Source organism: Gopherus flavomarginatus, chromosome 4, assembly GCF_025201925.1.
Source record: "Gopherus flavomarginatus isolate rGopFla2 chromosome 4, rGopFla2.mat.asm, whole genome shotgun sequence".
In the NCBI taxonomy this organism is placed as follows: Eukaryota; Metazoa; Chordata; order Testudines; family Testudinidae; genus Gopherus; species Gopherus flavomarginatus.
The window spans coordinates 171,244,863-171,266,205 of NC_066620.1; the positions used below are offsets into that span (position 1 = coordinate 171,244,863).

The following is a 21,343-nucleotide window of genomic DNA, read 5'->3' on the forward strand; positions in this document are numbered from 1 at the left end:
TATGTCTTGCTTCCATTTTAAAGAAATATTGATCCAAGATCGAGACTCTTCTGAAACTGAAGCAATTTAAAGTGTGGTAATACTTTTCTATAGCTTTCCAGCAGCATACACAGTGAGCAATGGCTAAGCTAAATATGATAATGTACAGTTAAAAGGTCATAAGTCAAGGCTAGTAGGCTTAAAATAATACCTCTATTTGTTTTGCAAGATGAGTATGCATGCAAGTTCTTGATATACATTCCTGATCCCTGCATAAAGATTTCCCCCCACCTCGTGTCCAACATTCCACAGTAAATTAAGTACAGTTTATGGGATAACATTCACCTTTTCCTCATGTGTCAGGCATTGGCAATTTCTGAAGGCAGGATACCAGACTTTATGGACCAAATGCTATTTATATAACACTACTTCTTACCCCTCTTTTGTGCTTTTCTGTTCTATTACTGTAAGCAGGAGTTGTATTCAAAGTCACAAAAATCTTGCTTCCTGAGCACTTCAAGAAACATGATTCTGGTACATGTAAGTCAGCAAAATTTTCACAAGAATTGGACTGAGACAATTTCACATGCACACACGAACACCTAATCACAGCAAAATAACAAATTGGATAGATCTTGGAGCCAGACTGAATGACACCAGCTAAGGATCTAGTCCAATGTTCCAGATTTGTTATTATAACATTCATATGAAGATTCAGTTTATATTCAACATAAGGAAAGCTGAGGTCAAAACAATAGGTCTGTCAATTGTCTAGACATTTTTTATGTGCCTATGAAAGGCCTCAATCCAATAATTTTTTACATCCACTTTTCTTTCAGCCAGATTTTTCTTCCCACTGACAGTATGCATAAAAAGACTCAATAAATATCAAATTATTTCCACAGTCTTTGAATATAAATATTGTTTAAACTGTTTACCTTTCTTGCTTCTCTTATCATCTTCCTAATAGTTTCCTTTATTGTGAAAGGCTGTATTCGTGGTGGATGAAAAAGTAGATCAATATTTGTACCTCCAGACATTCCAGGCATCAGATAGGGCCAGCCCAAGTCAAGGTTCGGAGCTTCCACATCAGATTCAATGGGCCAATAAGTACCCGAAGAAGAGGTATCATCAACAGCATTGTCAGAGGAATAAATTGTGTTTTGAGGAAGTTTCTGAACAGTGTTCAAAATGTAATTAATTTCTTCTTCTGCTAGGAACTCTGAACATCTCTCTTTGGAAAGAAATTCTTGGTAGGCTTCTAAACCTCCTTCAATTAAAGCATCAATAGCTACACGATACCATTCCTTGTAATGAGGTTCAATGTAATTTTCTGATCTGCATTCATCATGTAAAGATGAAAGCATAGATGATGTTTCCATTTTCACCAATATTTAATGACAAACCTTTTAAATTTCCATTCATGCACCAATGAAATGTACCTGAGAGGAAATTGAAAGAAAACAGTTAAAGTTTTTGGCAATTTTAATTATAATACTTTAACCTTCTCTCCCACCATCTAAGGATTTCAAAGTGCTTTGAAAAATTCATTAAGTAAGCTTCACAAACCTAAGCCAAGTGGTATTATTCTCCCCTTTTTCAGATGGGGAAACTGAGGCACTTGTGAGTTAAGTGATTTGCTGAGGTTCATATGTAGAGTCTGTGGCAGCACTGGCAATACATCCCAGATTTTGTGATTCCTAGTCTTGTAGTATAAACAGCACGTGTTCGTGTGTGGAGAATGAATATGTAAATTTCCTCCAGTCAATTGTTTCAATATTCTGTGCTTGTTGGACCATTCTTAAAAGTGTTAAAACCCCAGCCCTGATTCCTGCTTCTTTATGCTCTAGTCTCTCATATTCCTCCCTTGTACACATACCTTTTCTCAGGCTTCTCTGAAACCACAGCCTTTGATGTCCTTAACTTTATCTACCTTTTTATTCACCATGCTGATCTAATCTTGCTGCTTGAAGCAAAGCCAGCCTACCTCACTTTCATGAGTTACTTGAAAGAGAGTTTTCTCCTCCCACATTTGAATCAGACTATGACTCAGCAATCTGTTTTCTAGTTCCACCCTGGTCTGCCTTTCGGGCGGCTGCTTTTATCCTACTGTTAATTTAAAACAACAACAATAATAATAATAATAATAAAAAATCAGGAGTTTTTCATTGCTCACATAAATGTTCTTTTTCCAATTAAACCAGAAGGGCGGTTGCGGCTGCTGCCACAGAGAAAGGTTGTACATACAAGGGGAGTAAGTACATAAAGAATATAGGGCCAAGTTTTTCTCTCATTTACAGACATACAACTCCACTGAACTTCTACAGTTTACTTACAATCTTTGGCCTAGGGAGGCAAGCTATAACTTGGAAACCCATGAGAGCAGCATGCAAGTGGTCAGGTAGAACAGAAAGCAGATACATGGCAGAACCTTCCCAATCCCAATGGTAACAACATAATGTGACTCAGAGAAAGATAACCAAAGGAGAGTAGAGGGAGTTGGGAGAACAGCTATTGAGTGCAGAGTAATTTAGGATGCAGATACCTAATGTGTTGCTAGAAAATTAGTATGAAAATCCTTGTTGGAAGCCTATTTAATGATATTTTGCAGTAATGCATTATTTATGTAAATAATAAATGTACATGTTATACTAAACTTATTTATTGAGCACATATAATATTTTATTTATATGTAGATCTTCCTAATATTTTTGCAAGAAGTGCAGTGTTCATTTACTTTAGTAATCTACATTGGAAATAGCCTAAATAATACAAAAATGCAACTGAAAATGGCTTCCAAATACCACTTAAATTAAGCTTAATGAAATAAAAATTAAAAGCTCCCTATAGCACACTGTACTAACTTAACTGTAAAATCCAATGTTCAGATATTATTTATTTTCAGTTCTGGATAGTAATCCAAGTAATGTTTGTGTCTACAGATTTGTTGGTCTTACAACTAAATTCCTTCTAAGGGAGGAAAAATCAGCTGGATAAAGGAGGATGAAATAGGGGTGAACAATTAAACCAAGACTGCTGTTGAGGAGATTGCTAAATCTGAAGCTTAAAAGAAATGGGAAAAGGCCAGTCTGAGGCTGGCATCTGCCAGACACATGAAGGATTCAATCTGAATTCTGTCTCTGGGGCAGCAGCAGGAGAGATCACCACCAAAATATTATGCTTTTGAGCCTGGAGGAGAGGAGTTTTTTTGTTGCTACTGTAGTGGCGGATTTCAGTGGTTAGCAGTAAGCTAAAGGAGGCTTGGTTCATGTCCACTGACTGAGAATTATGATGTGTTACAGTGGGAGATATGCAGGGGCTGATTATCCACTGCCTTGCACAGTGGGTACAAGTAGGTATAAAATAGGAATATTAACATCTTTACATACACTTTGTACAGATGCAAATGACTACACATGGTGCAAGGCTGTGGAGAATCAGTCTGTGATGCATAAAGGAGCAAAAAAATTAAAAAGACAAAATTAGGCCTCTCATGAAGTTGAGATAGTATCACTTTGAAATCAATGTTTTGTGAACTCAAACAACAGGGCAACACTTTTTCAAAGCTATTTAAGATCAAGAGTGAAAAGTTACTAAGTACAAAATTCATAGATATTCAACTGAATATTAATGGGAAGACAATTCACTAATGCAAGCTACTAAATTGACCAGTTAGTGCACTTTTGTAGGACTTTCCCAGGGCTAATATCACTCTAACCATTGCACTGTTAGTTTGATGGTAAGGGCCTGATCCTGATTCCAGTGAAGTTGCTCTCTCTAAGGTATTTCTAAAGTTGGTTACTACTGTAGTATCTAAGTGTTGTTGGGAATGGGAATTCCCATTGATTTCAACAGTTGGAACAGGATCATGCAAATATAAAACATTGACATCTTGAGAATAAGTGAAAAAATAACACTACGTTTTACATTATATAGATCTCATGGCAGTGTCTAATCTTCAACGGTGGTGTTATACAATATGGTTATACAGGGATTTCTACTTTCTGTATATATTTCCCTTCTATCCTTTGTCATGATACTTTCTTGCTTTATTCTCTTCAGTATGCATTGCTATTCAATTTATTTTGTGTGCACCTCCACCCCTAATAAATATATATCAAATATTGGGTGTGGGGACTGATGCACGATGAATGAGGCAAAGCTTCATTTGTTCCACTCTCCATTCCTTCTAACTAGTCCATGCAAGTCTCTGCAATGGGGATTAAGGGAAAGACGGTTTGATTTCCTTATTTTTAATGGCCTAGAAACTCAGATGTTGTAGATTGGAGTTCAATTTAAGTTAATAGAGCTTTACAGATTTATTCCAGCCAAGCATTTGGCCCAACATTGATATTTTTCATATTTTTCCTTTTCCTTTGTTTTTAAATAAGGACAGGGGGTTCTTTGGCTTTTGCTTGTTCTTTTATTGAAGAAAATGTATTTATTAAATATGACATACAGGTCAAATGCAATTACATGGGCTAAGACATATGGTAGCAGGCTATAAATACAATATGGCTCTCCATCTCAAAAAAGACTGCAGACTTCTGCATTAACGAATTTTGTCCCACATAAGAGTAATTACATTTCTCAGAAAAAAATGTTGCTTATAAAAGTGTCAAAAGCAGCATCCTTTTAAGAAATTAAATAAATTTCCTGTTTATCATAAGGAAAAAGAAGGCAGTCAAGGCAGGTGAGACACATGGAACATATTGTCTGGAATTAAGGACATCAGTGTCTGGTACGTGGATAAGTACAGACAAAAGAAGACTCTCAAATTGAAGTGATTCTATCAAGTAGATAGTACCATCTCTAACTCTCTTGCAATTGTCTTTTCCCTCCCCAGAACATAAGAGTTATTGCATAGGAAGGGCACCTTGATGGAAAGTTAAGAACTTGTAGAAGGTATGCTACAGGACAGATATTTAGACAATTGGTCTATCAGGCAAACTAAACTTTTTGTATTTTTATGGTGTATCAACTAGTTAAAATTTCACTATATTAAAAAAGTATATGGTTTGGGTTTTTTGAGGGCTTTTTAATATAAATCAGCACAGAGATTAAATTGAGAAACTAAGTGTGCTGACTTCTGAAAGATTTTTTTAAGTCCCTTCTACCATGTATATTGTTTCTGTATAGTGGGCTTGAGTCTTCAAAGACTCATTCTCAGGATCAATCCTTACATCAGCAACCCTATTACTGACACAGCTAAGGATTTGCAGGATCAAACCCATCTTCCTATCTTTGTATATGTCAAATGCACTTTGATTAATCAGACTTTGTGTACATACTTTAAAACAGACTGGCTGTGAGAGAGTTGTCAGGTACCTTCTGAAATATACCATCAACTGTCAATTCCAGTGCTTTCCCTATGTTTAGTTATGTGCACCTGACTGTATTAGCCATCTTCCGGTTATGGACATAGGGACTGGATACTTTACGTTGGTCAACAAAGAATTTTCCTACCAAGAGCTGAAATGTGCTTCACTGAATGAATAGGGGATTTGCATTTCAGAGCATGTGCTCCAGCTGAATCAGTTGGTACAGTATGTAAACTCTGCATGCATCCTGCACAGGCTTGCTCATTTTTGCTCACGCTAACATACCCCGCTCTCTCCAATGTTGCCACCAGGAACATACCAAGACAAAGCTTGTATTTTGGGAAGGAAGTGGAAGTGTGTGTCTTCGTAGAAATGGACTTACAACATGTTAGCCTCCACAAAGATGACAAAATAGATGACAGACATAGAAAATGCAAAATAAATAATGAGTCCTGCTCCATATTCAGGCCCTTATACATTGCACATTACTCTAGGCAATGACCCACCTGTGGGTATATATCAATGAGACAATGCACAAACATCTCCCTACATCCCTCACCTCCATCACATATGATGCTTGTGGATTTTATGGCTGTTATTGGAACAATACACTTTTAAACCAATTATTCCTATTATCAAAGCTATGGACAATACACAAAAGCCTTGCTCAGCCAATTGCTAACAGAATAGATGTTTTATGATAGTGCATTCCCTACCTATGTAGTGCCTTTCCTACCAAAGGATCCAAAATGCTCTATTACAGTCAGAGGAAAAGTAGAATTTAATAGGGAAAAGTTGAACATCATTATTTCTGTAGGATAGAAAATTAAACTGACACAAATATGAAAACTTCCAATTGCTGATTGACCTTTAGGAAACTAAACCTGTGGTAGCTATGGCCAGAGCTGGAAAAGTTTCTATAAAACAAATAGGAGAAAGACCCAACCAACAGCAATTGTATAGGTGCTCAGTAGGTGCAAAGAAGTGCAGAACAACCCACTATTTACTTCAGGTGAGAAGTGGTAAAAGCTGGAGTGAGTTCTACTTGCATCCTTGCCTCCAAGAAATTTCAGGCCCTACAATAAGCCTGGGGGAAAGGACCCAACGGCACATACCTGGGTCAGCAGAGCAGTTGTGACCATGGAGCCCTTCAGAACATTGCTTTCAGTGGGCTTAGCCAGCTGCAGGCATGTTACCTGCTGAGTGAACTCCCTGGCAGTGGAGATGATGAGCTGCCCCAAGACATGACCAAAACCACTGTGGTGTTGTTCCTGGTGGTGTGCCAAGCCGGCAGGCTCCACTCCATGTGACCCAGCCTGTTAGTAGCTATTTGGCCAGTTCACTACTTGGGTGGGTGTGGCAAGGGGACAGGCTCAGAGCAGGCCAGAGTGGGCTGTCACCCCTGCGGCACGCAAGCCCAGGCCCGGAGGAGCACAGAGTGCACCCACAGTGGGGTGTGCGTGCAAGGCAGGTCCCACCCGCCACAGCCAAGCTTGGATCCCACAAGGTCTGGCCGTTTCTGCTCAGACAAAGCCCAGCTCCTGGGCATGTTTGCCCCAACAAGTCTGCAGCTCAGACTGAAGGGGGGCGAGTGAAGCCTGCAGCACCCAGCCCACAACCCCCACAACCCCCTGGCCCCTTCCCCCAGCTCTCACTGCCCTGCCCCAAAGTTGCCCCCTTCACACGCCTAACGGCCCACCTCCCATTGCCCTATCCCCGCTGATCACCAGCAACTCGCCCCTCTGGCCCTTGCTCCCCCTGCCCCAGCCCCGCTCCTCTGCTCCCCTCGGCCCGGCGGCTCCGCTTTCAAACCCGAGCGGCGCAGCAGGGGACTGCCGGGGGAAGGGGAGGGGCGGGGCGAGCCGGACAAGCTAGCCAGGCCGTGGGGTACGGTCCCCGCCGCCCCTCAGGCCGGCAAGGGGCTGGCGGCGAGCGGAGCAAGCCGGGGGGCAGGGAGCCGAGCCCCGCTGCCCGCAGCCCCTGCAGAGAGCGAGCAAAGACCCCACTTACGGTGCCGAGCCCCCCCCGCGCGTGGAAATCGCCTCAAACCGGGTCTAGGGAGCTTTTCCCAGCCTGATCCCGAGCGCCTGTTACCCTGGCGAGAGTCACGTCGGAGCGCGGCGAAGTGCAGCCGGCCGCAGGTATTTCCCGGCGCTCTCAGGAGCGCGCTGGGTGGGGAACCAAGTTGGGACATGCCAGGAGAGTCACACCAAAGCGGGAGCGGGGCGAGGAGCTGTGGGAACGGCCAGACCCCGCCCTGGGCACAGCACTGGGCCGGGCCGCTGGCACCGGCTGCGCTGGGGAAAGGCAGCTCCCGACGGGGGCAGGCCCCTGACTTGGTGCCTTGCACAGGGCAGGCTGGGGGCAACGAGGAAGCGGAAAGCTCGCCGCGCGCCAAAGTGCCTGCAGGCTCGAGCGAGACGAACGGGGCACATGCAGCCCTGCTTTAAGCAGCAGACACACAGAGACATAGGGGAAAGAAAACCTACTAGCGCACCTGCGCTCAGGAAACTCAAACGGTGCGTGGGAAAAAAAAATCAAAGCTAGAAGGAGTAAACTTTTCATTCATCCACCGCTTGCTTTAGACTTTGAAAGCACAGAGTCCGTTTCTGGGATGAAGAGGTTTTCAAGCGGAGTCCAAGAAGATGAAAGGAAATGCAGCCTTCCATTGGAAGACTGATTCCTAGATGGAAAGTTGTGTTTAATTAAAACTATTTACTTACTTACTTAAAGTTAATTTTAGAGCTCACTCTAAGGCTCTCTTGTTGTGTTTTGGGAGGCTGTTGGCTAATGGCTTAGAGAAAGGGAATAGGCATTAGGACATCTGGGATACATCTACCCTGCAAATAACACAGAGTACCTCATCTCAGCGGCCATGTCACCTGGTCTGGGCCCAGGAGGCAGAGACTGTGGAGTTAAAAATAGCAGTGGAGAGGTTTGGACTGGATCCTGAGCTGTGTGACCTTCTCCCATGGCAGACATGGAGCCTTAGCCCAACTGTCTACACTGGCATTTTTAGCCCCACAATGACAGCTCCAGTTGGCTTACTCCAATAAAAGACTGGTGGCTGACATAGCCCTTGTCTCTATTCCTAGCTATGCCCCTGACTTCCTCGGCAGTCACCTGGACCCAAATCTTCAAAAAGTATTTTAGGCACCTAATTCCCATTTCATAGATTCATTCTCACATGCTCTGGCCCAATGGCTAGTTAAGTATTTATTCTTAGTGGAACAATTATTGGGCCAGAAAGAGTGGGAATGACTCTCATCCAGTGGTTAGGGCACCCACATGGGAGGTGGGAACCCCAAATTCTTGCTGCTATCACTTTCATTATTGATCCACAGTGGAACAGCTTCATCAGGAAAGACTGAGGAAGCCCCATGTCAAGGTTTTTTCCCCACTTTGAACTTTAGCGTCCATGCAGGTCCCCACTTTTTGATTACTTTTAAGCTTAATTACCAGCTTAAATTTGGTACGCTGCCACTAGCCAAAAATATAGTGTTTGGCACACTTCCTGTTTCCCCCAAAACCTTCCCTGGGGAACCCAAGACCCAAACACCTTGGATTTGAACACAAGGAGAAATTAGCCTTCCCCCCCTCCTCTTCCCCCCCCCCGACTTTCCCCTCCCTGGGTTACCCTGAGAGGCTACACTGATCCAAACTCCTTGGATCTTAAAACAAAGAGGAATTAACCTTCCCCCCCTCCTTTTCCCCCCACCAATCCCTGGTGAGTTCAGACCCAATCCCCTTGGGTCTTAAAACAAGGAAAAAAATCAATCAGGTTCTTAAAAAAGAAAGCTTTTAATTAAAGAAAGAAAAAGGTAAAAATTATCTCTGTAAAATCAGGATGGAAAATGTTTTACAGGGTATTCAGATTCATATAGCCTAGATGGACCTCCCCCCCTTTAGCCTGAAATTCAAAGTTACAGCAAACAGAGGTAAAAATCCTTCCAGAAAAGGACACATTTACAAGTTAAGAAAACAAACATAAGACTAATCCACCTTTCCTGGCTATTACTTACTATTTTGAAACATGAGAGACTGATTCAGAAAGACTGGAGAAAACCTGGGTGTAGGTCTGGTCCCTCTTAGCCCCAAGAGCGAACAATGAACAAAACAGCACAAACAAAGACTTCCCTCCACCAAGATTTGAAAGTATCTTGTCCCCCTATTGGTCCTCTGGTCAGGTGTCAGCCAGGTTCACTGAGCTTCTTAACCCTTTACAGGTAAAAGAGACATTAACCCTTAACCATCTGTTTATGACACGCCCCCCAAATCTTAGACAGTGTGGAACCACACTGGCGGTGATTTTTTCCCTAGAACTTTAGAACAGATTAATAAAACACATGCACCTTTACATGTACTACTAATTGTGTAAACTACAAGACTTTTTACATTTTAAGGATAATTTTTAACCAGTTGATTCTGGGAAACTTTCACGGGAGAGTGCATCAGCTACTTCGTTAGAAGCTCCTGAAATGTGTTGAATTTCAAAATCAAAATCTTGGAGAGCTAAACTCCAACGAAGAAGTTTTTTGTTGTTTCCCTTGGCAGTATGAAGTCACTTTAGCGCAGCGTGGTCGGTTTGTAGCTGGAAGCGCCGTCCCCAAACGTATGGGCGTAGCTTTTCCAGGGCATACACAATGACGTAGCATTCTTTTTCACTGATTGACCAGTGGCTTTCGCTCTCAGACAGTATCTTGCTGAGAAACATGACAGGATGGAAGTTTTGATCCGGTCCTTCCTGCATTAAAACTGCTCCTACACATGCTCAGATGCATCTGTGGTTACTAGGAATGGTTTGTCAAAGTCTGGGGCCCTTAGCACAGAGTCAGACATGAGCGTTGCCTTAAGTTGGGTAAAGGCCTTTTGACACTCATCAGTCCACTTAACTGCATTCAGCTGGGTCTTTTTGGTCAGGTCTGTTAGTGGGGCAGCGATTTGGCTGTAGTGTTGTACAAATCGCCTGTAATACCTGGCCAAGCCTAAGAAGGATTGGACCTGTTTCTTTGACTTTGGGACAGGCCACTTTTGGATAGCATCCACCTTGGCCTGTAGGGGGTTTATTGTTCCTTGACCCACCTGGTGTCCCAGGTAAGTCACTCTGTTTTGGCCTATTTGACACTTTTTAGCCTTAACAGTTAGTCCTGCCTGCCTGATGCGCTCAAAGACCTTTTCCAGGTGTTCCAGGTGTTCTGCCCATGAATCAGAAAAAATGGCCACATCATCGAGGTAGGCAACTGCATATTCTCCCAATCCTGCTAGGAGACCATTTACAAGTCATTGGAAGGTGGCAGGTGCATTTCGCAGCCCGAAAGGAAGCACATTAAATTCATACACCCCTGCATGGGTGATGAAGGCTGACCTTTCTTTGGCGGGTTCATCTAGTGGTACCTGCCAGTACCCCTTAGTTAAATCTATTGTAGAGATGAACTGGGCACATCCCAATTTCTCCAATAGCTCATCGATGCGTGGCATTGGATAGCTGTCGGGACGAGTTACAGCATTTAGCTTATGGCAGTCCATGCAAAAGCATATTTCCCCATCTGGTTTGGGTACTAGAATGCCCATGCACTGGTAGAGGAGCAGATTATACCCATCTGTAGCGTGTTTTGGATCTCCCGATCTATAGCAGCTTGGGTAGGGTGGGGTTCTAATTGGGTGAGCATTACCTGTGTCAATGGAGTGGTATGCCCGTTCAGTCCGTCCTGGGGTGGCTGAGAACAATGGGGTGAAGCTAGTGCACAGCTTCTTGATCTGTTGCCGCTGCAGATGTTTCAAGGTTGTGGAGAGGGTCACCTCTTCCACGCCACCATCAGCCTTTCTTTTGTAGTAGACACCTTCAGGCCACTCAGCGTCATCATCTCCCTGGGCTTTAAACTGACAAACCTTTAAGTCTGTGGAATAAAAGGGCTTGAGAGAATTAACATGGTACACTTTAGGGTTGAGGTAGGAAATACTATGAGATAGTTAACAGCTCCCAGGCGCTCTTAGACCCTGAATGGCCCTTCCCATGACGCTTCCATCTTGTGGGTCTGTTGCACCTTCAAGACCATAACCTGGTCTCCTACCTTGAAGGAACTCTCTCTGGTATGTTTATCATACCAGGCCTTTTGCTCTTTCTGAGCATCCTTTAGGTTTTCTTTAGCAAGAGCTAAAGAGTGTCAGAGGGTGCTTTGTAGGTTGCTTACAAAGTCTAGAATGTTAGTCCCTGGAGAAGGCGTAAACCCCTCCCATTGCTGCTTTACCAACTGTAATGGTCCCTTAACCTCATGGCCATACACAAGTTCAAACGGTGAAAACCCTAAACTGGGATGTGGTACAGCCCTGTAGGCAAAAAGCAACTGCTGCAACACTAGATCCCAGTCATTGGAGTGTTCATTCACGAATTTACGTATCATGGCCCCCAAAGTTCCATTAAACCTCTCCACCAGGCCATTGGTTTGATGGTGGTAAGGGGTGGCAACCAAGTTATTCACCCCATGAGCTTCCCACAGATCTTTCATGGTCCCTGCCAGGAAATTAGTTCCTGAATCTGTAAGGATGTCGGAGGGCCAACCTACCCTGACAAAAATGTCTGTTAAGGCCTGGCACACAGTTTTAGCCCTGGTGTTGCTTAGAGCTACTGCTTCCGGCCATCGGGTAGCAAAGTCCACGAAAGTCAGTATGTACTGCTTTCCTCTGGGGGTCTTTTTTGGGAAAGGAACCAGAATATCCACAGCTACTCGCTGAAATGGGACCTCAATTATGGGGAGTGGCTGGAGAGGGGCCTTGACCTGGTCTTGGGGCTTTCCCACTCTTTGGCACACCTCACAAGACCGGACATAATTAGCAACATCCTTGCCCATCCCCTCCCAGTGGAAGGACTTCCCCAACCTGTCTTTGGTTCTGTTCACCCCAGAATGGCCACTGGGATGATCATGGGCTAAGCTTAAGAGCTTTCCTCGGTACTTAGTTGGAACTACCAACGTTTTTTGAGAATGCCAGTCTTCCTGGTGTCCAGCAGAAAGAGTCTCCTTGTATAAAAGTCCTTGTTCTACAACAAACCAGGATCAGTAAAAGAGCTGAGAGGCGGTGGGGTGCTCCGTGCCACTGCCCAAGCTTTCTGAAGGCTGTCATCTGCTTCCTGCTCAGTCTGGAACTGTTCTCTTGAGGCTGGAGACACCAGTTCCTCCTTAGACTGTGGACTTGGGCTTGGTCCCTCTGGAAGCGATGTAGGTGATGGGGTTGTTTTCGTTGATGGTGAACTGCTCTCCGCTGGTGCACTATGCGATATTTCAGGCTCTGGCTGAGCCTCTTGGGTAGGGTTGTCTGCTGCTTCTGCCAGTTCAGGCCCACTGGCGCCCTCTGGCGTTGAGGCTGGAGATGGGTTTGCAAGCGCTGGCATCAGTGCTGGCAATGGTTCTGGTGCTGGTTGCTTTTCCAGTTCCAGGACTGGATGCACTATGGCTGTTGCAGTCGTTGGCAGGGGGTCCGGGTCCACCACCTTTGTCTGGGTCTCTGGTAACACAGACGGGGCCCTTGTGAACGGCTCAGGAACAGGGATGGGTCTGGAAGCTTGGCTGCGTGTCACCATTCCCACCTTCTTGGCCCGCTTCACCTGGTTGGCCAAGTCTTCCCCCAGTAGCATGGGGATGGGATAATAGTCATAGACTGCAAAAGTCCACATCGCTGACCAGCCTTTGTACTGGACAGGCAGTTCAGCTGTAGGCAAGTTTACAGATTTTGACATGAAGGGGTAAATTGTCACTTGGGCCTCTGGGTTGATGAATTTGGGGTCCACTAAGGATTGGTGGATAGCTGACACTTGTGCCCCCATGTCTCTCCACGTGATAACCTTCTTTCCGCCCACTCTCAAGGTCTCCCTTCGCTCTGAGGGTATTTGAGAGGTATCTGGGCCTGGGGATCTTTGGTGAGATGGTGGTGTAATGAATTGTACTCGGTTGAGGTTCTTGGGGCAGTTGGCCTTTATATGTCCCAGTTCATTACATTTAAAGCATCGCTCAGCTGACTGGTCACTCGTCCGAGGAAGGTTGCTGGAGACTGGTGAGGTGGAACAATAGGATGTCTGGGACTTTCCTTGGGTTGTAGGTGGGGTCTTGGGTTGCCCTCGGTGATAAGGTTTATTTTCTGTTTGCACCCTGTGATATTCGCTCCTCTTGCTAGTAGCTTCTTTTCTGCCACTTCCACCCATCTGGCTCCAATTTCCCCCGTCTCGGTTACAGTTTTGGGTTTCCCATCTAGGATGTACCTTTCTATTTCCTCAGGAACACCCTCTAAGAACTGTTCCATTTGCATTAGGAGGGACAGCTCGTCCAGAGATTTAACATTTGCTCCTGATATCCAGGCATTCCAAATCTTTCCAATGTGGTAGGTGTGCCGGGTGAATGACACATCTGGTTTCCACCTTAGGGCTCTGAACTGCCGACGGGCATGCTCAGGTGTTATCCCCATTCTGATTCTGGCCTTGGTTTGAAAAAGTTCATAGTCGTTCATGTGTTCCTTAGGCATTTCAGCCGCCACCTCTGCTAAGGGTCCACTGAGCTGTGGCCTCAGCTCTATCATGTACTGGTCTGTAGAGATGTTGTACCCATGGCTGGTCCTTTCAAAATTTTCTAGGAAGGCCTCAGTGTCATCACCTGCCTTGTAGGTGGGGAATTTTCTGGGATGGGAAACAGTACCTGGAGAATAGTTGTTAGGGTTGGCTGGTACATCCGGCCTAGTCTGTGCTAAGTCCAGTTCATGCTTTCTCTCTCTTTCCCTCTCTTCCATTTCTTTTTGTTTCATCTCCATAGCTCTCCTGTGGGCAGCCTCTATGGCTTTCTCCTCTGCTTCCAGCCTTGTCAGCTCCTGTTTAGTTGCTTTCTTGGCACTCATTTTTCTGCTTTCTTGTGCTGCCCGCACCCCTCTGCAGCTCAGGCTGCTTGGTTAACAGAGATTTTCTAACTAGCTATACCCGAGAGATAGAAAGAAAACAATTCACTTGTAAATGCCTTTTGCTGGCCATCTGCTGGCTCACAGCTTGAAGCCTCCTCTTAACAAAGACCCTTGTTAAAAAAACTTAACACCTCTGCCCTCAGGCTGCTTTCCAAGCAGCTAGAAAGGAGAGAAAAAAAATCCTACTGGCTTTTGGTTTTTAAACACAATCCCACCACTGTGCCACCATGTCAAGGTTTTTTCCCCACTTTGAACTTTAGCGTCCAAAAAGTGGGGACCTGCATGATTACTTTTAAGCTTAATTACCAGCTTAAATTTGGTACGCTGCCACCAGCCAAAAATATAGTATTTGGCACACTTCCTGTTCCCCCAAAACCTTCCCTGGGGAACCCAAGACCCAAACACCTTGGATCTGAACACAAGGAGAAATTAGCCTTCCCTCTCCCCTCTTTTCCCCCCCCCCCCAACTTTCCCCTCCCTGGGTTACCCTGAGAGGCTACACTGATCCAAACTCCTTGGTCTTAAAACAAAGAGGTATTAACCTTCCCCCCCCTCCTTTTCCCCCCACCAATCCCTGGTGAGTTCAGACCCAATCCCCTTGGGTCTTAAAACAAGGAAAAAAATCAATCAGGTTCTTAAAAAAGAAAGCTTTTAATTAAAGAAAGAAAAGGTAAAAATTATCTCTGTAAAATCAGGATGGAAAATGTTTTACAGGGTATTCAGATTCATATAGCCTAGAGGGACCTCCCCCGCCCCTTAGCCTGAGATTCAAAGTTACAGCAAAGAGAGGTAAAAATCCTTCCAGCAAAAGACACATTTACAAGTTAAGAAAACAAACATAAGACTAATCCGCCTTTCCTGGCTATTACTTACTATTTTGAAACATGAGAGACTGATTCAGAAAGATTGGAGAAAACCTGGGTGTAGGTCTGGTCCCTCTTAGCCCCAAGAGCGAACAACAAACAAAACAAACAGCACAAACAAAGACTTCCCTCCACCAAGATTTGAAAGTATCTTGTCCCCCCATTGGTCCTCTGGTCAGGTGTCAGCCATGTTCACTGAGCTTCTTAACCCTTTACAGGTAAAAGAGACATTAACCCTTAACCATCTGTTTATGACACCCCACATCAGAACATCGCATAGCTCCGTAGCTGGAGTACTCTGCTGAATGGTTTAAGGAAAGGGAGCTAGTAGTTTAGAGAGCATGGTTTAGAGCACTCACCTGGGATGTGGGAGGCACCTGTTGAAATCCTTTCTGCCCTTCTAGCAGAGGGGGGTGGGGTAGAAATTGAACCTGGATCTCTCACATCCCAGGTAAGTGCTCCATATACAAGAAGGGTTTTGTGGTCAGCATCACCAGCTATTTTGTGGGGAACCAGTCAGATACCTAATTCTTACAAGAAGCCTCTAAACCAGTTGACTCCAGGGGTATGTCTACACTGCAAAGAAACCTGCAGCTGGCTCATGCCAGCCGACTGAGGCTTGGGGGCTGTATCTTTGCTGTAGTTTACACAGCTATGATACAGCCCCCAAGCCTTAGTAGACTGGCATGAGCCAGCTCTACATGTCTAGTTGCTGTGTAGACCATACCCCAAGCAGCTGCTTCCCACTGGGGGATTACTAAGCACCTATCTAAGAGAGAGGTGTGGCTTAGGCCAGTCCCCTTTCATTGGCATATCCCATTAGCAGCAAAGAATCCTGTGGCACCTTATAGACTAACAGACGATTTGGAGCATGAGCTTTCGTGGGTGAATACCCACTTCTTCAGATGCATCTGAAGAAGTGGGTATTCACCCACGAAAGCTCATGCTCCAAATCGTCTGTTAGTCTATAAGGTGCCACAGGATTCTTTGCTGCTTTTACAGATCCAGACTAACACGGCTACCCCTCTGATACATATCCCATTAGCTAGCTTAGGGCTGCTGCCTTTGGCAGCTTCCTGCCTGAAATCACAAAAGAAGACGATGTTTTACTATCTGGTGCAGGGCCTTAAGTGTCTAGTCTTCAGTCTCATTGGATTACATTTCAAGATTAAGCCAATTTAAATTGTATAATTTTGAGTTTGTATTGTAATGTCACAAGGGGTGGGACACTTTCATTCCTTATCTCTTCTTGGACAGAACTTTTATGTATGTTTAGAATTTTTTTTTACAAACTGTAAGTGAATGTCTTTAATAAAAATGGTGAAACCTGTATTTTTTTAATTAAAAAAATGCTTGCTTTTGCAGTCTAATATGTGTATCTCTTGACATTCATTTTACTGAGAGGATAAGCACCTGACTCAGCCTAATGGATCACAGTGGTGTTCTTGTGATTTTCTAGGCACCGAAAAGTTGTATGTTGCAATGCTGGGCCTTAGTGCTCTTCCCTTAGTGAAGCACAAAGGGTGGGATTCACAATATTGAAGATGTGTATATAAACACCTATACAGCTGGGTTACAAGGCTAATTATTGTCTGTAAAGTATTTTGAGATCCTTATTTGAAAGGTTTTCAAAAAATAAATGAGACTTTATTCTCAGCATATGTGAGAGAAACATCCATGAGTGTTAGTGAGTTACATGCATGTTTATGAAAACCAAATTTTATTGTAATTACATTAAATAAATAAAACAAAAGAAAAATTATCTTAAGTCTTTGCCTTCATTATATTTTGTAGTATAGCTCACAAACAGACCTTTCCTTGGTTGTAAAGCTGATATGTCACTTTGACCAGTATATTTTATCTGCAATATTTCATCTTGCCTACCTTGAAGTACAAGTTTTCCCTCCAAGCTTGTAACGCCCAGTATTAAATACAAGGCATATCATGATGAGCCGTGAAGTTGCCACATCTTCTAAGCTAAGCAAGGTTCAGCTGACAGTTTCTAACTAGACAAGATAATGAGGTAAAAGTGATAAAGATATTAACCTAATTTTTATCCAAATAAACATCAAAGATAGGATCCCAAAGAAGTGGATAACAGCCAGTAAGTTTTGCTGAATATGCAGTGTTGTTATCGCTGTTGGTCCCAGGATATTGGAGAGACAAGGTGAGTGAAGTAATATATTTTATGGGACCAAGTTGTGTTGGTAAGAGACAAGATTTTGATCTTACACAGAGCTCTTTTTCAGATCTTGCACTATTACTAATAGCCATAGGACCACTTGAACCCATATGTGCTCTCGGTTACACCTGAATGTTTCATCCATTCTTGATAAACATTTAAGTTATTTAATATTTAGCCCTTATACAACAGTTTTGATCTTATGATCATTTGTGGTCAGGAAGGTAGAATGTTTTTCTATGGACAATTTTTCAATAGCAATATAGTGCCAAGCATATTTTTTAAACACCATCTATATTTTCCAAGTTTATATAGGAAGGGGAGGGGTTACTAACACTCTTTTCTACACCAACTAAATTGCTTGGACTTCCCTTTCTTTATACATGTAAATATTACTAAGGCTTCACTTAAGAGATGTTAATCATTGATTACAGGCACAGCATAACAAGAAGCAGTTCTAGATGTCCATTAATTTTTCTTGATAAAGTGATCTGGAGAAGAAAAAATAAAGGTCAAGTGCTTTATGCCACAGGCCTATTACTAAAGCATCAGTTAGGGGTAAGTTTGGAAAGATTTGATTTTTTAATCAGTAAATATTGATTTTACTCTACACATACAATTACTTCATTGATGATAATCAAATTTACAGATAGGCAAAGAAAGAAAAATACTGCTTGGGACCTTAGAGTTGGATTTAAAATATTTTATATACTTTGACAATGATATTGACAATTTGTTTTTATAAACCTTTAGCTTTTGAATCTCAATGTCTACTGTCAGCAATTTTTATTATCTGCCTCTCCCATAATTTCCTACAGCTGAAAATTTAAATCAATACAAATAAAAAGCTTAAAAATATACAATTTATAATTGTCCAAATTATAAGAAAAACATAAAAATTTGCACACTTAGTTGAGTATCTTTTTCTTACATATTTGTACAATTCCTAGCACAATGGGACCCTGATCTAGCACTGGGGTTCTTAGGTGCTACTGCAATACATAAAATAATAATAATGAAACTAAATCAGCTTCCATCTCCACTGCCACATCTGATATTGAAGAGTTCAATCAGATTAGTAAAAGGAAACTTTGAAGATCAAGAAAGATGAGGTATTTATACAGGTCATGACATTGATGATTTGAACTTTTAGATCTCAAAACAGATGAAGAAAAAAAACATACAGTTGCCAAGCGTATCAAATGTACAATATTTACAAGTCAAAGAATTTGTCAAGAGTAAAGAGGCTTTAGCCACCTATGTTTGAAGAGAAAATATATGTTTGTTACAGATATTAATCTAAAAAGTGCCATATCATTTATGTAAAGCTTTGAATAGTATTAATACAAGATGTGCACCTTTTATGAAGAGGCAGAGAGAAAGACTGATGCGGAAAAATAAAAATCAGTATGTTTAGTAAGAGTCCTGCTTTGAATACATGCTATTACAAAACAATGACTATAGACTACCTTCTCAGGGGTACCTTACTGAACATCAGTCAGGTTAAAAAGGTCTTTGGCTAGGGATAATGTTGAAGGATTTCATACAGAATTGGCAGCAGACACCCGAAATGAAACACTTTGGAGCAAACGTACAATGACATCAGTTGCAATTTGCCAATGGTCCTTGTGGACCTGTTCTGTTCATTCCTTCTGGGGTACCTGGCATTGACCAATGTCCGAAGACAGGATACTGGGCTAGATGGACCTTTGGTCTTACCAGTATGGCCGTTCTTATGTTTTAAAGAACTTTATAGGTAGGCAAAAATAGCATTCCAGATGAAATTGGGGGAGGAAGGGAAGTAAACTACTTCCAGATCTGCACATGGTTCATTTTCAAAGTTACAGCAGTGTCTCTGCTAGGGCAGTTTCGGTGTATATAGGAACCAACTCTTGGCATGGAATTCATCCTGATGCTGATGCACAGCCTGCCAAAGGGATGGAGGGGAGATGGATTGTGCCCTTCCAATCCTGGGATGACTTGGGGCCAGTTTGGCTCCCAGCACTGGCTAGGGGAGCCTGGAGACTGCCTGAACTTATGCCCCACTGCCAGAGACTTCTCATGGGGCACAAGTCGTTCTTCTCCACAATCTCTTCCAAACGTTACAAACCCAATTTTGTTGTCAGTATATGTACATTTTTTATTTTTATAATTTAAATTTGGGACTGGACTAAGGGCTTTGAGGTGCTCTGGCTGTCAGTGCTAACTGGCAGCAATACAAGGGTAAAGAACCCTTTTAGAAATATACGAGAAAGAAGAAACCTGTCTCAAATGATCAAATCTTATACACAGACCTGCAACGTGAAAAAATATTTTCATCTGTAATGATATCAGTGTTTTTGACCTGAATGCAGTTGCTAGGAACAGCAGGGTGACTGTTTCATATATAAATTTTTCCATGCACAGCCAAAGCAGTTATGCTTCAAGCTTCTATTACAAGCTGGAAAAAGTGCTATTGACTATTTCATTGTTGTTAAAACTCTCTAGGACTACGATAGTTGGATAGGCCACACAAATGATGTGAGCAAGGATGGTCTCTAGACCTAGTAGCCCCATAGTGTGTTAAAGTACAGGCACCTGGGTTTGTGAATTTGTGTTTGCTGGCACAGTCATGCCCCTGAGATGACCTACCCTTGAGCAGTGCACCCATTGAGTGGCCAGCCATTCAGTAAGGGTTCAGGTGACTTGGGAATTACTGAAAACCCCTTCTGAAAACCCCATCAGCATCCAAACATATGCCAAGACCCACTGGAAAAAGCAAGAGGCCACCTGCACTAGTGCAAGCTTTTGAAAATTCCAAAATGAGGTTTCTGGGTTAACTACAAAATAGAGATAGGCACAAATAAGACAGGGGATAGGGTAGAAAATGTGGAGAATACTGTTGCATCTCACAATCTTATGCCATTTAAATCCATGACAATATGCTAATAAAGTGGATTGAGAACACAAGGTGTACTTGGTAGCAGCAAGATCCCTGGGTTCCATTGCACTCAAATGTAGAAATTCTGTACCAGCTTCATTTAAATTAATAGAGACTTAATTGTTTTAGTGTATATGAATAATTTTGTAGCAGTGTGCCAGAACTGGTAGGGGGGGCAGAGGAGGGTAAATCTGTGCCACCATTGTCTGCACTTAGGGAAAGCAGCCACCACAGAGCCAGTATGTGCCCTTCCTTTTGCAGTTGGCTGGAAGGGAGCAGGGTAAGCCTCAACTCCATTCATCCAATGCCTCCAATAGAATAGTTTATGCCCACAAGTGCTCCATGACAGAATTATATCTGTCACCACGTTTACTCCTTCCCAAGAACAGGGGAAGATTACAAGTCACCCACTGCAGTTTCTGTCCAAGGCTGTCCCATGGTAATAGACTGCTCCTTGCTACAGGCTAGATTATCACTTCTGATAAAATATCTGAGTGGTTTTTTTTAATTATTTTTTTCAGATTAGGACTTGAGAACTGTTTTCCAACAAAGGTTGTAATGAAGTATTCTAACACCCTTATTCACATTGGGTAGCTTTTTACTCCATAGACTGTCCCATTGACATCAAATGGGACCCTTTGATGAGTAAGGGCAATGTTTATAGGGGTTTAAGAATCTGTACCTATATTTCTTACAAGTCTGGTAATTTACTGTACCATATTATCAGTTGTAAAGGAAATAAAAAATTCTGTTCTATAAAGGTTTTATATCTTTCTCATCACTGTAGGATCTGCCTTCCATGAATGTATTAAGGTAGTTCATTCCGTCTCCAGAGGGAGAATTATGTGGTTAGTAGTTTGTTTTAGTAGGGAGGTTTTTTTCTTTTGGGGCGGGGGGTGTTGCAGGGGGATAGCAGTATATACATTTTAAAAAAATACTGTGTATTTTAATAGACAAGGCAAGCTTGAAGTAGTACACCTTGCTCTTTGAGCAGCTGGTGGTGAGATTTGTGAGGATCCATAGTCTGTGGGAGTTCATTTCACAGCTTTGGCCTACTACATGTGGAAAAGACTATATGCTGCTGTAATGGTCCTTTTGGGAGTGTGGCCTAGTGGTTATGGCTGCAACTCCTGCCTGCCAA

General features: G+C 42.9%; 1 protein-coding gene across 1 annotated transcript in view; it reads right to left on the reverse strand.

The window, feature by feature from the left end:
• Window positions 1-7,420, reverse strand: part of FAM83B (family with sequence similarity 83 member B) — a 72,987-nt gene extending 65,567 nt beyond the window's left edge. The window contains exons 1-2 of the mRNA XM_050950702.1: window positions 7,311-7,420; window positions 918-1,421 (exon numbers count right to left, since the gene is read on the reverse strand). Of these exons, the coding sequence (XP_050806659.1) occupies window positions 918-1,361 (444 nt within the window). The 5' untranslated portion in view covers window positions 1,362-1,421; window positions 7,311-7,420. The remainder of the gene's footprint in view (window positions 1-917; window positions 1,422-7,310) is intronic.
• Window positions 7,421-21,343: the final 13,923 nt, after the last annotated feature.